Below are 17,399 nucleotides of genomic sequence, written 5' to 3' on the forward strand. Positions count from 1 at the left end.
GGTAATGGCTTTATTGTAGGACTTGGGGTTGTACAGGTTGTTTTTGTTTAACTGAGTCAGATTAATAAAATATATTTAAATAAATAAATATAAATATTAACACAATATGAGCAAGTACAAAATGATTCACCCCATGTCATGTAAAAACAAAACAATGCACTGGTACTTAATGCATGGACACCATCCGAAATCCCTTTGTACAAATACAAAGTGTATCTTTTTTCAGATACAAAGCGGACATGTTGCACAGGTGCGCACCTTTTGGGTGGCATCCTACCATCCATAATCTGGGTGGACTGTCTGTCTGCTTTAAGACATTTCCCCAATACCAGTCCTTCGGTTGTTAGGCTGTCATCTGTTAAGAAGGAATTTAACACAGAGTCCAGCAGCGAGGAGCACAAGCATAGCTGCCAGAGCCAGGCCACGGCGCAGCACTAACACCCTCAGTGGCAGCTGCATCCTCACTGTAGCGACTATCACATCGGTCTGATCATCCAGTAGCCTGTCCACATCTGTAGCATTGTTCACAGCACAGTCCTCAATTTCTCCGCCGTCCTCTTGTGCACCTGTTAAGAAAATGACTCTTATTAGCATGCCTCATTAAATATAATTCGACTTTTGAATTGTTAGCGTCTAAACAAACATAATACCATCGTCCGTCCTTCTTGGCACCACACCAGCCCTGATCTGTGCCTGAAAAGTTCATGTTTAGATCAAGCTTCACTCAAATGCACTGTAAAAGAACTAAAGCAATTTCAAGTTCTAAAGCTTTTAATACAAGGAAATACTATATCCCTCACCTCTTCAGATACTTTTTTCCAGTTCAGTTTGAAAAGAAGGATAATAAGGAACACTGCCTGAAGGAAGACTGAAATTAACAGGCCAGTCCACAAACCTTGAGGAGATTAAAGCAATGATTTACATATAATGCAATATGTATATATATATATATATATATATATATATATATATATATATATATATATATATATATATATATATCCCCTCTCTCTCCATAAGTAACTTTATAGAGGAATGATTTACATAAAATGTAAGACAGTGAAAACAAATGACATGGATTGTTAAATGTAAAAAAAAATATATATATATATATATATATATATATATACACACAATTTAATAATAATAGAATATTACAATACTAAGAACATAAAATTTGAAAATGTATTATATTATATCATATATGTCTCACCAAAAATTCCCATTTTAGCAGCAAACATCAAGGATATTCCAATTGGACAGCCAACACCGTAATATCCCACAAGGTTGCAGATTGCCCCCATTTTCTGTTTTCCCAGGCCTTTCACTATACTGCCACCTGCTGCCTGATTGGATTAAAGGAAGAAACAAATTAACATCATCTCCCCAGATGACCCATTCCAGTGCAGTCTCAGATTTATTTATGTGTGAAGGACAACATCCAATGTAATTAAGGTTTGAACTCAACTCTCATGATCATTGTGTTGTTGTCAGTTTTGTTATTAACACTAATGAGGGCTGTGAGTGCTCTAACACAACTCTGCTAATGACTTACCGCTGTGGCATCAAGAAGATGGAAAGGAGCGTATAAAACCATTACCGTGGCAACCCTCGCTCTGATGTCTCTGTGAGAAGAAGGAAATGTATTATTTTTGTCAGAATGCTGTTTTCAAGAAACATTTTTAGCTATTTTATGACTTTGAGGCTATTAATTTTATGTTTGGAGTTTGGGGCTTTAAAAATATTTTATTTTTAAAAACAGGTTAATGTTATGTTATTTCCAGATGCAAAATTTAGAATTATTATAAAGAAAACGAATTATTATAAAAAAATATATTAAATTATTTAAAAAAACATATTTTTAAATTATAAAATGTATATTTTATATAACTTGTATACTGCATACATTACTTGTTTTTGTATCTGGAAAAATGTTCATCTAAGAAATGCTTTAGAAATGCCTTCAAAATATAAAGTTAATAAAGCATCACCTGAGCAAAGTTCATTCTGGAGTTCCAATTTAAGTACTTAAGAGAGATTAGGAGCGAATTACACAGAAGATAATTACGGGAAAAAGTTGTAAATACATAGCCTGGCTAACGCCAGACCCAATTCTCGTTAAGACTTGGGTCTGGGAACCACATGTGCATTTTCTCGTATTTGAGGCGTGGTTTACGAATGCGCCGGCGCCGTTTATTGGGTGCTAAGAATGTCTATCAAATGCGCCTGTACGTAGCTCATAGCCAATCGTTTCCATTATACCAGATGACGTATGTAGAGAAATGGTTTAACGCCAAACGCTGCTCTTTTTTCTAAATAAAATTGCGATCTAAACTACTTAGAACAATATCTAAGGCTGCATCAAAAGGTAGCTTCGCGTCTGCTGCCATGTTGCCATAGATATAAACAAACTGTTGTTGTGTCGCAAAGATGTCGTCATCGTCTTGCTGCTCCCTCCCCGTTCTGTGATTGGTTCCCTAAACAAGGCGAAAATCAGGTCCATGGTTTCCAGACTGCCTTTCAGCGAGAATAAAATCGCGCTGCGCAAAGGCAGTCTGGGGAAACCCAGGCTAGTAAATACATAGTTCAGGCATGAAATTCTAACTGCTGATTGGTTCTTCCAACGCAGTGGCATCAGCCAATCAGAAGTACTTCCTAATCCACGTAACCATATGTCTCGCACCTTAGCCTGCGATTGCCCTGCTGCATGATTATGAAAACTTCTGTCTATCCCTCCTCCTTCCCAGCACCACCTGTTGAGATCTGTGGTTCTACCATTTTCTTGCAGCAGCCTGTCCTTTTTGTTTGTTATTTTGAAAAAGTTATTGCATTTGTGCAGCAGCAGTGTAGCATATCTCTTCCGCCAAAATTAAGCTCATGCCCCATGCCAGTAAATGCTGGTTGAAATAATCCACTCTGAGAGTTGTCATGACTGAAATGTTTTTAACTAAAGGAAGAACACTCACTTGTCATTTGTAAAGATATAAGCAACTACATTCTTTGAGGAACCAATGACAGATGCCAAAACCACTGCAACAGAAACTGTAAATAAAATACAAAATCATAATTTAAACAATTCTCATAAGAATAAGAAGAAATGGATAATAAATAATAAGAAAAATGGATAAGCAACCTATTTGCAAAGAACAAATACAATACAGCGGGCCATTTGTTCTTTCTTAGCATTACCTGCACAAATCATAGAGAGTCTAGCAGAGAGCTTGGCTTGAGCAACATCTCCTGCTCCCATGGCATTCCCCACTCTCACACTGCCAGCCACACTGAAACCTATAGGGAACTGAACACAAGCCACTCACTTATAGTGTTCATACAAAGGTTGAAAAAAAAACACTTTCACACTAATAAATATATACCATGTAGGCAATATTTGCCAGTCCATACACAACTGACTGAGCTCCAAGCTCCACTTCACTTATCAGACCTGCCATAAAAATAAATCAAAGGTCAGGAACAGGGTTCTGTGCAATTCAGAACTGGATTGAAAACCCCTTTTAAATTTCAAATCATTTCCTGAATTTGAATTGAGAAGGAATGCAGAATTGTAATTCAATTTAGAATATAACAAAGTAGAATAAAAATTTAATTAAATAATTTTCCAGAATTTTATCCCAAAGCCTTAAAGATGGTATTAAAAAGGCATGCAAAATTAACGGTATATTTATGTTTTGTACATACAAGTTCATCTGTGTTGAATATCTTGTCATTGCAATATACTTAAAGTGTCAAAGTGTCTATTTACATTAAGAGCAAATACATAGGCCTATCTTATTAGCAGAGGCTATTTACACTAACTCCGCCCACCAATTGTCTGATTGAGCCAGACAAAATTACAAAGGTAACCCGTCTGATAACAGGATCATTAGAGTGGAGAGCAAGTCTAGTGGCGCTAGCTTTTGACCCGATAAAATTAAGAAAATATATATTTTTTAAAAGTGGAAATAAAGTGCTTAACGGGTATTTAATAGTGGGAATAAAGTGTTTTACTGGTAGCGTTACGGACAGGGAAAAGTAATGTCCCAAATAAGGCAGCATCCAATTATGATTTTATTCAATATAATCATATAAAGTAAACACTGAATATGTTGTTATTACGGCATACTGTTTTATAATATACAGTACAATAAACTTTATGCAAATAGCATTTAACTACTATTTACACTTTGAGAAGCATGCGCTCTAACCTGACAGCAGCCCTCCAATCTCGTACGTCCACCACTCTGCACACAACATGAGCATACTTGGAATGGCCAGATGGATGAAGGAGTCCCACTCCTGCAAACAGTCTATCGACCAACCTATACGGCCACAAAGAAAATATATCCTTTAAAATATATCCGTCAACTTTCAATGGCTTTCACATGCACATAATAATATATGCAGATTTTGAACTGACCAGCCCAAGTGTCCTTATGAAGATCTTTCCATCGGATGTAGATAAACAATATGATCGCCAAACTGTACTGAGAGATGGTATTAGCAGCTGCTGATCCTCTGAAGTTGAAATACACATGGTCAGTAAGCTATCATGTCTTTGATTTCCATGTTCCTTTCTGTCCTGTAGTTTAAGAGCAAATGATATGGAAACTCACGAAACACCCATGTCCAGAACAAAGACGAGGATATAGTTGATTAAAACATTTAGGACATTTGCCACTATTCCAGTTATGACCAGGGGCCAAATTATTCCCTGAAACGAGAGATTTCATTAAGTTTCACATTTATGCTTTCTAGGAGCAGTTCATTTTCATGTTTTTCTCCTACCTGATTCTGTAGATATTTCGCTTCAATAATGAACATATATGCAGCCTATGAGATAAAAAATAACATAGTATTATTTTTATACACTGAGAGCCCTAAGTACTTTAAATTAGTTTATGAAATAACAACCATTAGATACCTTAATATTTTTTTTAGGCATTCAGATTTGAGATGTGACAAAATAAGTGTGTGTTACATTAAAGTGTGGTAACTTTTTCAGATAATGTGTATATGAAAAAACATACCGGAAGACCAGGCAAAAAAATGTTCACATACTGCTGAGATACTCTGAAACAGAATAAGGTTCATGATAATATATTATTGTCTAGCCTGTTCTTTCTTTGATAACTAATTCCAGTTAAAGGTAGGGTAGGTCAGAATTGTCTAAAAAAAACTTTTATTCAAATTTGTTTAAACTGTCTTTATATACCAATGCATAATTAAAATGTAAGTACTCTGATAAAAAGAGTATAAAAATCGAGTGACTCTAGACCGTTTAATCTTCATTAAACACAGCTCATTAATTCCATTCACTCCCACCTAAAAACGGGTGCGCGACTGCGCGCACGTGGGCAGAGCCAGTAATAGCGGCGGTAGTCATGGTGACGGAGAGTGACAGTCGCCCAAGCCAATCCTGTGATTCGTCCCGAATGGAAATAATGAGCTGTGTTTAATGAAGATTAAACGGTCTAGAGTCACTCGATTTTTATACTCTTTTTATCAGAGTACTTACATTTTAATTATGCATTGATATATATAGAAAGTTTAATCAAATTTGGTAAAAAGTTCTTATATAAATCCTACCTACCCTACCTTTAAGTACACAAATATGTTCCATAAAGCTATTACTAGCATTGCATGGACTATTGTAGCCTGTGTCGGTCTGCATTTTTGTCTCTCGTCCCTGTTTGATAATGCCAGTCTTGTATAGTGCTCACCTGGCAACCTCTGGGCTTTGTCCCACAACCAGCAATATTGGCTCTGTATTGATAAGAAGGGCGCAGCATGGAAAACATGCGAGTAACAGAATTAAAATTGCTCTCTGAGTTATAACACCAACTTGATGCAAGTTACCAGCTCCATAAGCCTACAAAGACAGAGCGACAGTGTGAGACAAATAACAATGTATTTGATGGTGTGTGAATGAACGGAGTAAACAATGCATTGCAGCCTCTACCTGAGAAATAAGTGTGTCACATGCTGCGGACAAGCCATAGCCAATACCAATACCCATAACACTGATGGCCTGTTGGTGAGAACACAGTGAAATGTAGTATTATTACTCTCTACGTTTAAAATATATTTAAATTACATTACACATTTGAAGAGGAGATAAATATTTAAAACTCACAGCTATGGCAAGCGTCACTCCATCAAGCTCTATCTTCCCCAAGTGTCCACAAAACACAGTGCTTACCAAAATGATTAAATAGTCGAAAAGATAGGACAAAAACTGAGAAGAAAGCACAGAGACAGTCTAATGGGTAACATGGCTATCAATGAAGGTGAAGTGTGTAATTTCTGTGATGCTAGCCAAACTCAAAATAATTCTTTAAAGTTTTTTTACTCTCTCAAAAATTATGATAATACACTTCTTCTGTTGCATGCTTGCCTCGAAGCATCAATGTGATGTCAATTTGTGGGCCAAACCAGGAACAGCAGGTTCCCTCTGGAATTTATTATGGGTTTAAAAAAAGCAGGTTTTCTATATATTTATTTCTTGATTTATTAGCTATTTTTCGTGGAGGAGAAATAATAAGGGTTACATAACAGCTGCAATTCCGTTTGCTTCCGCTGGGGTCAAAAATTACGTCACTTAACCTTTTGAGGATGACAAATTGATGTACTGTACAAAATAAATAGGCTACTGGTTAAAATAATAAATAATACTGATAAAATAATGCTAAGATTAATCAGTTAATCGATAAAACCATGACGTTAAAAGCATTTAGAGTTAGAATAAAATAGGCTACTGTACACAGGCTAGCCTACTTACCACGGGCAGAGCTATATAGCACAAGTTTACTATTTCTCTTGTGAAGTCCACAGGTAAAACACTTCTAAAACATCTCGAGTATCCTTGACATGTGGATGTGTTTTCTGCTTCGTTCATCTTGAAAAATACTGTGATGGCTGCTTCACAGAGACCTGAAACACGAGCCGTGAAAAAGCCGTTCAGGTGATTGTTCACTTTATCTGTATGCTGAATATAAAGTTCAACCGCACTTTTCATTCTTGGTGACAATAAATGAGTCACATTGTACTCGTAGTCCAATCCAGCTCACGTGAGATGGGCGGATCGATCTTGAAATATTAATATGTCGGATTCTTTTTGGGCAAATACTTTAGCGACTCGAGATCTGTCATATGAGTTTTCAGATAACTTAGTGGTTTTATTATTATCGTCCAAATGAGTGCGTATCGTACCGTACTGGGGGGAATGTGCTTGCAAACAGTTTTTAATGATAGGAACCACTTATTTAGCTTATTTCAACACCCACAGTATTACTGAAACAAACAACAGCAGTAACGTAACGTTAACGTAGAGCAGCACTTTCAAATCTTAGTGAGAAAGACACATCCACGTCTGAATTGTGTAGGCTAATAGTTTATTTACTTTTAATAGTTTGTAGTAGGCTATAATAGCAAATGTGACCCTCAGAATGTCCAACATAATCCAGAAGCCAGATAAACGAGACATATCCAGCTGCAGACCCGCTGCAGTCAGCAATTTCAGAACCGCAGCCACATAACCGAAAATGAGGGGCGGGGCTTAAACAGTTCCGCTATTTTTGATAATCTGTTTTCACATGGGTTTTGATCGGATCTATGTCTAAAATATTATTACAAAAACAACAATACTTTTATATAAAGTCACTTTTCTGTTCATATAATAGGCTATGCATTAAATATCATGATGTAATGAGCAAAATTGTAAAACATAGATATTATTCCCTTTACGTTCATGTTAAAATGGCCTATATTTGACATTAATTGACTATACCTCCGTGTTTTTAAGTAGGCTACTATTAAGATTGGTGCCCGGCCCTGGGCTGACACCTGTCAACCCAACTTTCATTTTCAACCAAAATCCAATGTCTGTCTGACCGGATGTTGACATAAACCCCACTTTTGGCACTGACAGTGCTATTTTGGCTGAAAATTAAAGTTAGGTTGACGTCAGAAAATGTCAGATTGACGTCAACCTCCGACGTCCAATAGACGTTGGATTTTGGTTGGAAATGAAAGTTGGGTTGACGTCAATGCAACTTTAATTTCCTACCAAAATCCAACGTCTGTCCGATGTCAGATGTTGACATCACTTTAGGTCAGTGTCAGTGCCCAGGGGCCCCAAAGAGTCTTAATCCGCCACTGTACATCATGATATGGGTAGCGCAACTATGACTGTTTAAGCCCCGCCCCTCCCGTCCGGTTCACTGCGGTTCAACGGGTCTGCAGCTGGATACTATTGGAATAAACAGAGACTGCTCTATTTTGTGAGAGTCCAGAAAGCAACTCCTTGCTGTAGGCTACCTTTCATAACTAGTTTTATTCTCATGCTAGAGAAAACTCTCCCCGCTCTCTCACAAAGTAGCATACTTCTTTGTGTCACTAATACAGGGTACTAGAAAATAAATGAGCCTTTTATCCAACATATTACTTACCAGAAAGTAAAGAGTTAACCATATTAACATAGTTCAACAAAAATAACATCCAAGCAAAAATGAACTTATGCTTTCTGTTTTTTGGGGGGCTCTTATATACAGCCAAATTGGAGGCTGAGGCATATGCGCTTTTGGTTCAGATGGATAATGAGTGGGTGTTGGAGATGCCGAAAAGCAGAAAAAGGCACTGTAATTATATCTGTTCCTTCCCTCAAAGATCTAAGATCATAGTGATCACAGTGTCACAGCACACCCAACCGCTTGTTAGCTGCTTACTTGTTAGCCCTATAACAATTTCATTTCTTAAATAGAAAAAAATGCATTCTGTGGTGAAAGGCAGACCTTTTTTGAGAATCACATTCTGTAATTCAATTTCATCGTTTTTTGTTTTATGCCAAAGATTTTTTGTGTGTTATATGTGACTGGTATTTTTAAAAAGGATTTATTTGTTTGGCACACTTCTTTCGTTCCGCTGCACATTTGGCCGCATGTGATCTAAACCTGACCAAAATTGCAACATTCCTCTGTTATTGCAACAATTGCAAGAAATGATCATGAGGTTTCAACCTGGTCATACCTCAGCAATTGAGGATTATTATGTACTGTGGGGTTGCAGTGTGGCCGCTGGGCTGCATGGAGACTATAAACACATGGTTGTGAAGTCTAGTCTTTTGTCTCCACAAGACCATGAGCTATCATTAATCCAGTGCTTCTAACCTTGGAAGGTTTGTGAAATCATCAGGTGGATTCGCAGTGTTGCAGCACTGTCTCCCCTTAGGATTTAACTTGACCTTAGACATTGTGATTGAGAGTCACAGTCACAACCAAACATTGACTCTTAAAGTCATTGCTGTTTTAACTGCTTTTCACACTTTGTGTGGAACCCCCTGCTTTCTGTTGACATTAATTGTAAGCGTACATCATGTTCTTGCTTGAGACCAGAACTTTCCCACACTTTCTTCTCAAAGAAAGGCTTAGCCCAGCAACCTTTTTAGTTCGGTGAATGTAAAAATAACTATTAGAGAACGTTCTGTAAACGTTCTCTTTAGGCTGTCAGTAAAAACTTTAGCTTTCTATATTACAGACTGGCTCTTTATTTATAAGTGAACCATATCTGGTTGTGCTTGCATGAGAATGTCAGCTGAGCTATTTTATAGGACTCAATGTTTATAGAACACTGGCATTGCTATCATTATTTCTGTGCCATGCCTTTTCCCCAAATAGTCCTTGCTTCACATTTAATTTGTACTGGCGGGATCACTTTGAACTTCATGAAATATGTCCTTTTAGTGTCCTTGGTGATGTGCAAAGTTTAATTTGCACAATTTTAGTTATTTTAAACAACAGCTGGTGTCAGTTTTTTATTGTTTGTTTGTTTGTTTTTTACATAATCTTATGCCATTAGAAGAATATAACAGAATATATCAACGCTAAAATTAACATTGGGAGTGTTACTAAAAGCATATAGCATAACCACATAGACATTGTGCAGAATGTGTAATTTAGGATCAAGCATATTGTTATAGGGAAAGATGTGGTTTTATTCAGTTTTATCTCTTTAACAGAACAGAACAGCAGTTTGAGGGCATATTTAATTTACAGTCATGCCCTTTAAGTGCTTTATTTTCATAAACAGATTTATTTATTCTAATAATTTCTCCAAAATTCCAAAAGAAATATTCAGTAATCATTGTAGTATTCATTCAAACAAAATGAGATACAGTGTATCAATGAACTCACACATCACACTGGAATATGCATTGGTGCATTAAACTCTGGAAGACCGTCCCTCAGTCACACTAAGGTCATATGCTTTACAATTGTGCAGTACTTTAATTTTTACAAATATTCAAGTCATTTTGATGCTATATATTACTGATTGGTGGATTCAGTAAATTTTAAAAACTTGAAGCGTACGTGTACACACAGTATTGAAGTTGCATATTTACATACTGTAAACTCTGTTAAAACACAACAACATAGATAGATTTTAATAATCTGATTGCCCAAATTTATGAAATTACCTGTTATGAACTGAGATATTTGTTTCATTATAGGAGTTGCCCGATATGTCTTTCAATGCCCTGAGGTTTAAGGCAGTTGTGGATGAGGCTTTCAAATGGGTAATTATAATTGGAGTTAATATCAACAATGCTGCCTTATTATTTAGTTGAGGAAAGGATTGCTCAACTGTGGTTCTGACAGATTAGCATGCCTTCTAAACAATTTGTGAAAGATATGCTTGAAAATAATGTTTCTAACCTTTTGCTTAAATTGGTTCCATTCCTTGTTTGTTCTAGTCTTTCTTATTTTGAGTCAATATATAATTTTTTAGATGAACTTATGTCTACTCAAAATGTGATGATCCTACATACTGTTCAAAAATGACATTTTAAACACTTTAATTACTTTAATTTATAAAAAATATTTCTCAATATTGTTGTTCTTATTGTATTTTTGGTGAACATAGTGGTGAAAAATCTTACTGTCCCCAAATATTTGAACATAGCATATATGGCTGCTTATTTAGTCAGACCCTTAAGTGAAAGAGGTTATCAATGTGCAAAATAGTCCTGCAAGACATGGCAGGTTTCAGTTTCTCTGTGCTACAGCTTGGATCCATGAAGTTTATGAGAATAATGGGAAGAAAACGAGCAGCTTGCTGGTTTGCATTCGGCCTCGTACTGTCCATCATATCACTGTTTGGTTGGCCCATGCAGGGAAAGAATCTAGGTTGAACATGGCCTTGCCCCAAGTGTTGATGGCTAAGGTGATGCAGAAAATCCCTATGACATTCATCATCATGCCAGTTTTTGCCTGAGAAAAACAAAAAGTTAATGTCACTGAGTGAGTTTATTGGTAAAACAACTTATGGTTTGTCTATATATGGGGCCACATTTGTTTGAACAAATCTCTGTTTTAACATTCACGGACATATCTACATATATCATTTGATGGTATCTGATCTTGTAAACCATGCTTTGTGTTATGATGAGCTTTTAAAGACATTTTGAATATGAAAATGAGCTGAAATTGCCATTTGGGCAAACCAGGGAAAGTGATTATTTTTAAAACTAATTTTGAAACTCACCATGTCTGAAACCTTGAGGTATCCGTAGGAAAAGACTATAGCGTTTGGAGGAGTTGCCACAGGTAACATGAACGCGAAGGATGCGCTGAGTGTGCATGGCACCATGACGTACAGAGGGTTGATTCCAACAGATTGAGACTGTGAAACAGAATCAGAAATGTCTGACATATTTATAAAGCAGAAAACAAGATTTAATTGTGGATAGCGCTGACTCATGTGTCTCTGATCTAAGTGTGTGTTTTCTAAGCTCGTCATAAAGTGTCTGTAATTGGGCTGTAATTCTTAGAGATTAGAACAAACTGTGAGTCATGTCTGCACAGAAACCGCCGTTTCATTGAAGCATTGCACAGCTGGGGAGCAATACAACTTCATGGCTGATGCTATTTCAAGAATTTGAGCACCTGCGCCTTTTGTTGGTGCAACTACATTATGAGGACTCTCCAGGCGTAATGGTTTTTATACTGTACAAACTGTATATTCTATCCCTTTACATTGCCCCTATCCCTAAACCCATCACAGGAAACATTCTGCATTTCTACATTTGTAATAAAACATTGTTTTTTATGTTTTTTTAAGGTATTTGAATTATGAGGACATTATAAATGTCCACGTTTAAGTTGTAATACCAGTGTAATACACAAATTTGTGTCCTCATAAATCACACACACACACACACACACACACACACACACACACACACACACACACACACACAGAGACACACACACACACACACACACACACACACACATTCTTACCATAGTAGCGAGAACAGGGAGGAAAAGGGTTGCTGTGGCCACATTGCTGGTGCATTCAGTGAAAACGGCAATCACGAGGCACAGGATGATGACAATGGCCCAGGGAGGGATACTGTGTAGGGGAGTCAACTGGTTTCCAATCCATCTGGATAGACCTGACTCCTGAGATACAAAAGAGATATATGAGATATAAGTCAAATGCAGGTCAAAAATATGGAAGTTATTCACTAATCATAATGATGATTAGATCAATCCATCATTATGGTCAAGCTAATTAGTTATGTTTTTATTATCAGAGTAAATTATGAGGTTTTGGACATGTGATTCACAATATAAATATGAGACCTAAAGGTTATGCATTTACCATTGGTTGGTGACATTTGTGTTCAAAATCATCTAGTAATTTCAATAGGAATTCGTGTGAGGGCAAAACATTCCCCTACATAGATTTCAAATTGCAGAGATCAAGTTGGTCAAGCGAATTGGCTGCGTTGACAAACAGAAATCTGCTTTGTTGGAAAGTGACCTCTATGTGAGCCATGCTTCGTGCATTGCTGTGCTATAGACAACCAACCTTTTTTGTTGACAAAATTTGGCTGATGTTTATAGAGCAAATTGCCACAATTCTATACATTGTTAAATATATTATCTATATGCTATAAACACATTATGTTTTTATTTTATTTATTCTGTTATTGATGTCTTAATTATTGAATGTTTCAATAAATCTCTTATCAAAGTTTTTGTGAAAAATGTTTCCAAATGTTTAGAGACCAGTTTTATGACAGCCGCAATTTAAATGATTATATCTTGACAGCGGTTTGGAGAAACACAATAATTGTCAAATAACGTTTCCATAAAACGTTTGCATAAAACTCTCACCTCACTACCTTTAGCCAGGGCAAATCCTCCACCTAGAAGCAAAACTATGTTCCAGGGCAACTTCTTTTGAGCTATTTTCCAGGACAGCAGGGTTGTACAGCAGTGTGCAGAAGAGAGCTGAGGTTCTGTGAATGAATATATAGTGGGTCATAGCAAACAGTATCCAAACTCTCAGCCATCTGACATATAGCTCTAATAGGCTCCAGTGTTTTCAGTGTAGACCTTTTATTGTGTAAAATATGTCTCACCTGTTTCAGAGCCAGTTGATGACCAGAAGCAAAGCCGAGGTGGTTTTGATGGAAGAATAAAGAGCAACATGGCAATGAAGACTGCAACTGTCGCATCTGTCACATATCTGAATGTATGGATTATTAAACATCAAAAAGTAATATTATTATTCCAAAATGTCCTAAATATATTTTTAGTAAAAAAAGAAAAATGGCTTAAATCATTTACATTTAGATGGATATCAAACATGGTTAGTGACTTCAATAAATTGCAAATTTGCAATTAATTCAATGATCCAAGACTAAATCATACTCTGCTTCAGTGTTGAAGGTGTGTGTTGCCCAGCCTGCCACAAATCCCGGATCTCGACTAAACCACAGCGCCACAAGCAAACTGAAGAGAGCAAGAACGCTGAGTTCACCAAAACACATCGGCCCCAGCAGAAGATGCTGCTCCCGGATCACATTATAGGCGGCTATATCCTTTTCGGACTTTACCACCCCACATCCCCATGTCTTCCTAATGCTGGAGACATGAACAAAGAGCTGCATGAAAGGAATGTTAATAGGCAAAGATGAAATCTACCAAAGTGATTAAATATCATACTTGAATCCCATGAAAACAAACTGAAGATAGAGCCAAGCTATCGTCAGCATGATGATCATGTTGGGGAACGCAAACCCAAACCATGAGGCGAAATTGATAACATCACCATTCTCAGGAAATAATCTGGAGGAAAATAAAGCAAAAGGGTTCAGTTACTTGAAAGACGAATGGTAGTAGTATAGGGTTAATACTCACTGGTTCATCTGACCCTTAAATACTAGGTTAGGTCCAGTGCCTGTGAGTGTGGCCGTTCCCCCAATGCTGGCAGCATAGCACACACACAGAGTCATGCCTTTAGCCATGTGCCGCTTTTCTGCTGACTCCTTTTGCTTGGCCTCTTCTGAGACATCCAACATGCGTAGCACCACTAAGAAATAGGGAATAAATAAACATTCTGTCTTGAATTCAAAAGTTTGGGATTGATAAGACTTTGTAATGTTTTAAAAGTAGTCTCCTGTGCTCAAGAAGTCTGCATTTATTTAATCAGAAATGCAGCAAAAGTAGTTATATTGTGGAATATTATTAGAATTTAAAATAACTGTTTTCTATTGTAATGAACTTTAAACGTAATTAATTCCTGTGATGGCAAAGCTGAATTTTCAGCATCATTACTCCAGTCTTCCGTGTCACATGATCCTTCAGAAATAATTTGAATATGCTTATTTGGTGCTCAAGAAACTTTGTTATTATTATTTTCGTTGTTGAAAGCGCTTTCAATTAAGGCTTTAATATGTGCTTTATAAGCACGAATAAACAGCCAATATCTAGTCATATGCATGACTAGTAGTGAGAATTGGACCCTAAACTGAACTGTTACCAAAAGTACTAATATCTTTCAAAAGCCTTAATGACCCCAAACTTTTGAACGGTATGTATACACTACGTCTTATTCTTCGCCTGACCTTCTTTGTCTCTGTCTTTTGCCGTCTGTTTGTACTCCGCCTCAGGGGCCTGGGGCCGCTCCTCACCGCTGGTCACCTGTGAAGCCTCTGTCTCCTGTTTGTTCAGCTGCTCCAGCACAGCCTGCACTATAGGGACCATCATGGCCGTGGTAGCCGTGTTACTGATCCACATGGAGAGGAAAGCTGTCACCCCCATGAAACCCAGCATCAGGCTATATTAATACAGAGGAAGCAGTCAGAATGCGAATACAAGCGTGAAATCTATGAATAAAGATTGGATTTAAGAATCTACCAGCGGTTGTGCCTGGTACAGGGTTTAACCTACAGCGCTGGGCGCACACCAACAATGAGCAGCACTCTCAGGGCGATACGTTTGTGCAGGTTCCAGTGTTCAACTGCCACAGCGACCATCAGTCCACCCACAAACAGCATGTTAGTGTCCTTCAGGTACTGCATACACACCTAGAGAACAACATAAAAGCTTTAGCTTTTGATGTGTGCTTTCGGGCTATTCTTCTCTTCATTCATACCTTTGACAGGAACAACTTACCATTTTGGACTGCATGATACCAAGCATGGGAAAGAGAACAGCAGGTAGCAGTGATGTGACAGCTAAAGGAAGAGCCTCCGTACACCAGTACACTGCCATCAGAATGATTACATAGGCACAGCTGGCCTCCTGGAAGATCGAAACATGCTCTTTAAAAACTACAAGCTATATTAGATAGCCACATCGGGGCCAGGGGTCTGAAAGTCATATTTTACTAAACTAATGCAGTTAATGCTATTTTATTTTATTATTTTATTTTATAATGTATTATTTTATTATTTTATAAATCAATCTGATTGAAAAGTTAAAACATTTTTTTCTTCTAATTAAAATAAATGTAAAATGTAATTTGGTATGTCCGTCTTTGTCTTTAATGACAGCAGCAACTCATGCTGTTCAGCATAATTGTTGGATGTAGACGTTATTTCAAAAGCGTCAGTATATGACGCCTTGGGATGAGATCGGGCTGGAACATCTGTTCTGATCATCTGTAAAAAGAAGTTTTAATGATGAAGATCACACACTTGCTTATTTGATTAGTAACAAATAGTGATGTGATCTTTGCTTTGTTGATTATTTTATATCGTTATGTTTCTTTGTTACAAAATCCAAAACCTGTTTTTTTTTTTTTTTTTTTTTAAGTGATGAATCCCAGATTTTTAATGTGATCTCAGACTTTTGGACCCCGCTGTACTTTTATTGCCTTTTCAAATATGTTAAATATCTTGTTTAAAAATCTTTAAAATAGCTTCAGTGGGCCTGGTAATGCAGAGGATGAGGCAAAAATACACATTTCATTTACTATCAGTGGGAGCAATTGATATGAACTTTGTCTCTTGTGCACATGACAGTCATGACCGCAAAACACATTGACTCAGAGTCAGGAATTTAGACTATACTATGTGTTCCCACGCTTGAACATACACAATGACAAAGGGTTAAAAAAACAATTTTGAGGCACAATGAATTATTGTACATGGAGGCCTCAGGGTACGAATGTAGTCTCTATGTACTAAACAGAATACATTTACATTAACGTTACTAAAGCATTTGACTGTGCATAAACACTAACAAGCACAACCTCAGACAAAAGCATGCAAAATCTACACTATAGAAGTAATTTGATACGTTTAAGCTCTCAGCATTGAAGTAAAAAAGTTGCCAAATTTTTTTCAATTCAGATAAAAGCTTTGATTTACATACCCTTGTGTGGATGACTACTGGAAGTGGGAGAAGAATCAAAGGAGTGAAGAAAATAACTATCCCATTCTTCAAGTTCCATATGGATTTTAGTGTTGGGAACATCTCAAAATAAAGACCGTTTTTGCATATAAAGTAAGTTTAACACGGTTGGACTCGTCCTTTTAACCTGCTCAATGGGGTGGAGTGAGAGAGAGGGAGTGAGTGTGTGTGTGAGTGAGGGACAGGGAGAGTGAGAGAGAAAAAGCAATTATTATTACAGACTCCAGCTCACAGCCAGATTTAAAATCATATTTTTTATCTTTAGAACTTGATGATACTCTAGGGAATCAGCTGCTATTTCTGGGCTGGTGAGATTTGGAAGAGAAGTGGATCCTATTTAACACAGTTACAGACTTGTGCCTGTTTAGAAGCTATACTAACAGCTTTGCCAAATGGCCAAAAAAAAAAAAGTGCTGCATTGTTTTAGATGGAATGAACTCATGTCAAATGTTTAGTTGGATGTACATTGCAGCTGAATATGACAGCTATAAAATATGACACTGATGTTGTAGTTTGGGAGGACAGGATTCTTATAAAAAAAATGTTTGTGACAAATTTCCTATGTGACAACTAGGCCCGACATCCCATAAGTTCCATAAAGAGTTTTAAGTATAGTTTAGCCTATCTGCAGTTATGAGAAATTAGTAGGTGGAAATTCGTGCGTCATTTATTGATGGCCAAACTGAAAATGAAGAT

At 37.0% G+C, this 17,399-nt stretch overlaps 2 protein-coding genes and 1 long non-coding RNA gene across 4 annotated transcripts; 1 reads left to right on the plus strand and 2 right to left on the minus strand.

The window, feature by feature from the left end:
- Window positions 1-4: 4 nt before the first annotated feature.
- slc47a3 (solute carrier family 47 member 3) lies at window positions 5-7,081 on the minus strand. Of its 2 annotated transcripts, none has more exons than XM_079608904.1 (17): window positions 6,776-7,077; window positions 6,131-6,232; window positions 5,957-6,025; window positions 5,718-5,866; window positions 5,025-5,067; window positions 4,783-4,827; window positions 4,611-4,708; window positions 4,415-4,512; window positions 4,203-4,316; window positions 3,375-3,442; window positions 3,190-3,298; window positions 2,967-3,042; window positions 1,556-1,625; window positions 1,214-1,346; window positions 801-895; window positions 651-693; window positions 5-566 (listed from the first exon to the last, which is right to left on the minus strand). In XM_079608904.1, exons 1-17 carry the CDS (start codon window positions 7,010-7,012, stop codon window positions 352-354), a joined length of 1,764 nt encoding a protein of 587 aa, XP_079465030.1. In that variant the 5' UTR covers window positions 7,013-7,077; the 3' UTR covers window positions 5-351. The 2 variants fall into 2 exon arrangements, with proteins under 2 accessions (XP_079465030.1, XP_079465031.1); XM_079608905.1 differs by having other exon boundaries at window positions 474-566; window positions 801-857; window positions 6,776-7,081.
- Window positions 6,822-13,864, plus strand: LOC306996434. The gene is made up of 3 exons (XR_013797083.1): window positions 6,822-6,958; window positions 13,433-13,560; window positions 13,726-13,864. It is a non-coding gene; the product is annotated as an uncharacterized lncRNA (long non-coding RNA).
- slc13a5b (solute carrier family 13 member 5b) lies at window positions 9,967-16,766 on the minus strand (the record flags this gene model as incomplete). The annotated part of the gene is given in 13 exon segments (XM_079608903.1): window positions 9,967-11,261; window positions 11,536-11,673; window positions 12,294-12,455; window positions 13,176-13,300; window positions 13,424-13,530; window positions 13,716-13,928; window positions 14,010-14,132; window positions 14,205-14,376; window positions 14,912-15,123; window positions 15,237-15,373; window positions 15,376-15,434; window positions 15,437-15,590; window positions 16,665-16,766. Coding segments are annotated over 13 exon segments (1,830 nt in total). The 3' UTR covers window positions 9,967-11,135.
- Window positions 16,767-17,399: the final 633 nt, after the last annotated feature.

This window comes from Phoxinus phoxinus, assembly GCF_949152265.1.
Source record: "Phoxinus phoxinus genome assembly, chromosome: 4".
In the NCBI taxonomy this organism is placed as follows: Eukaryota; Metazoa; Chordata; class Actinopteri; order Cypriniformes; family Leuciscidae; genus Phoxinus; species Phoxinus phoxinus.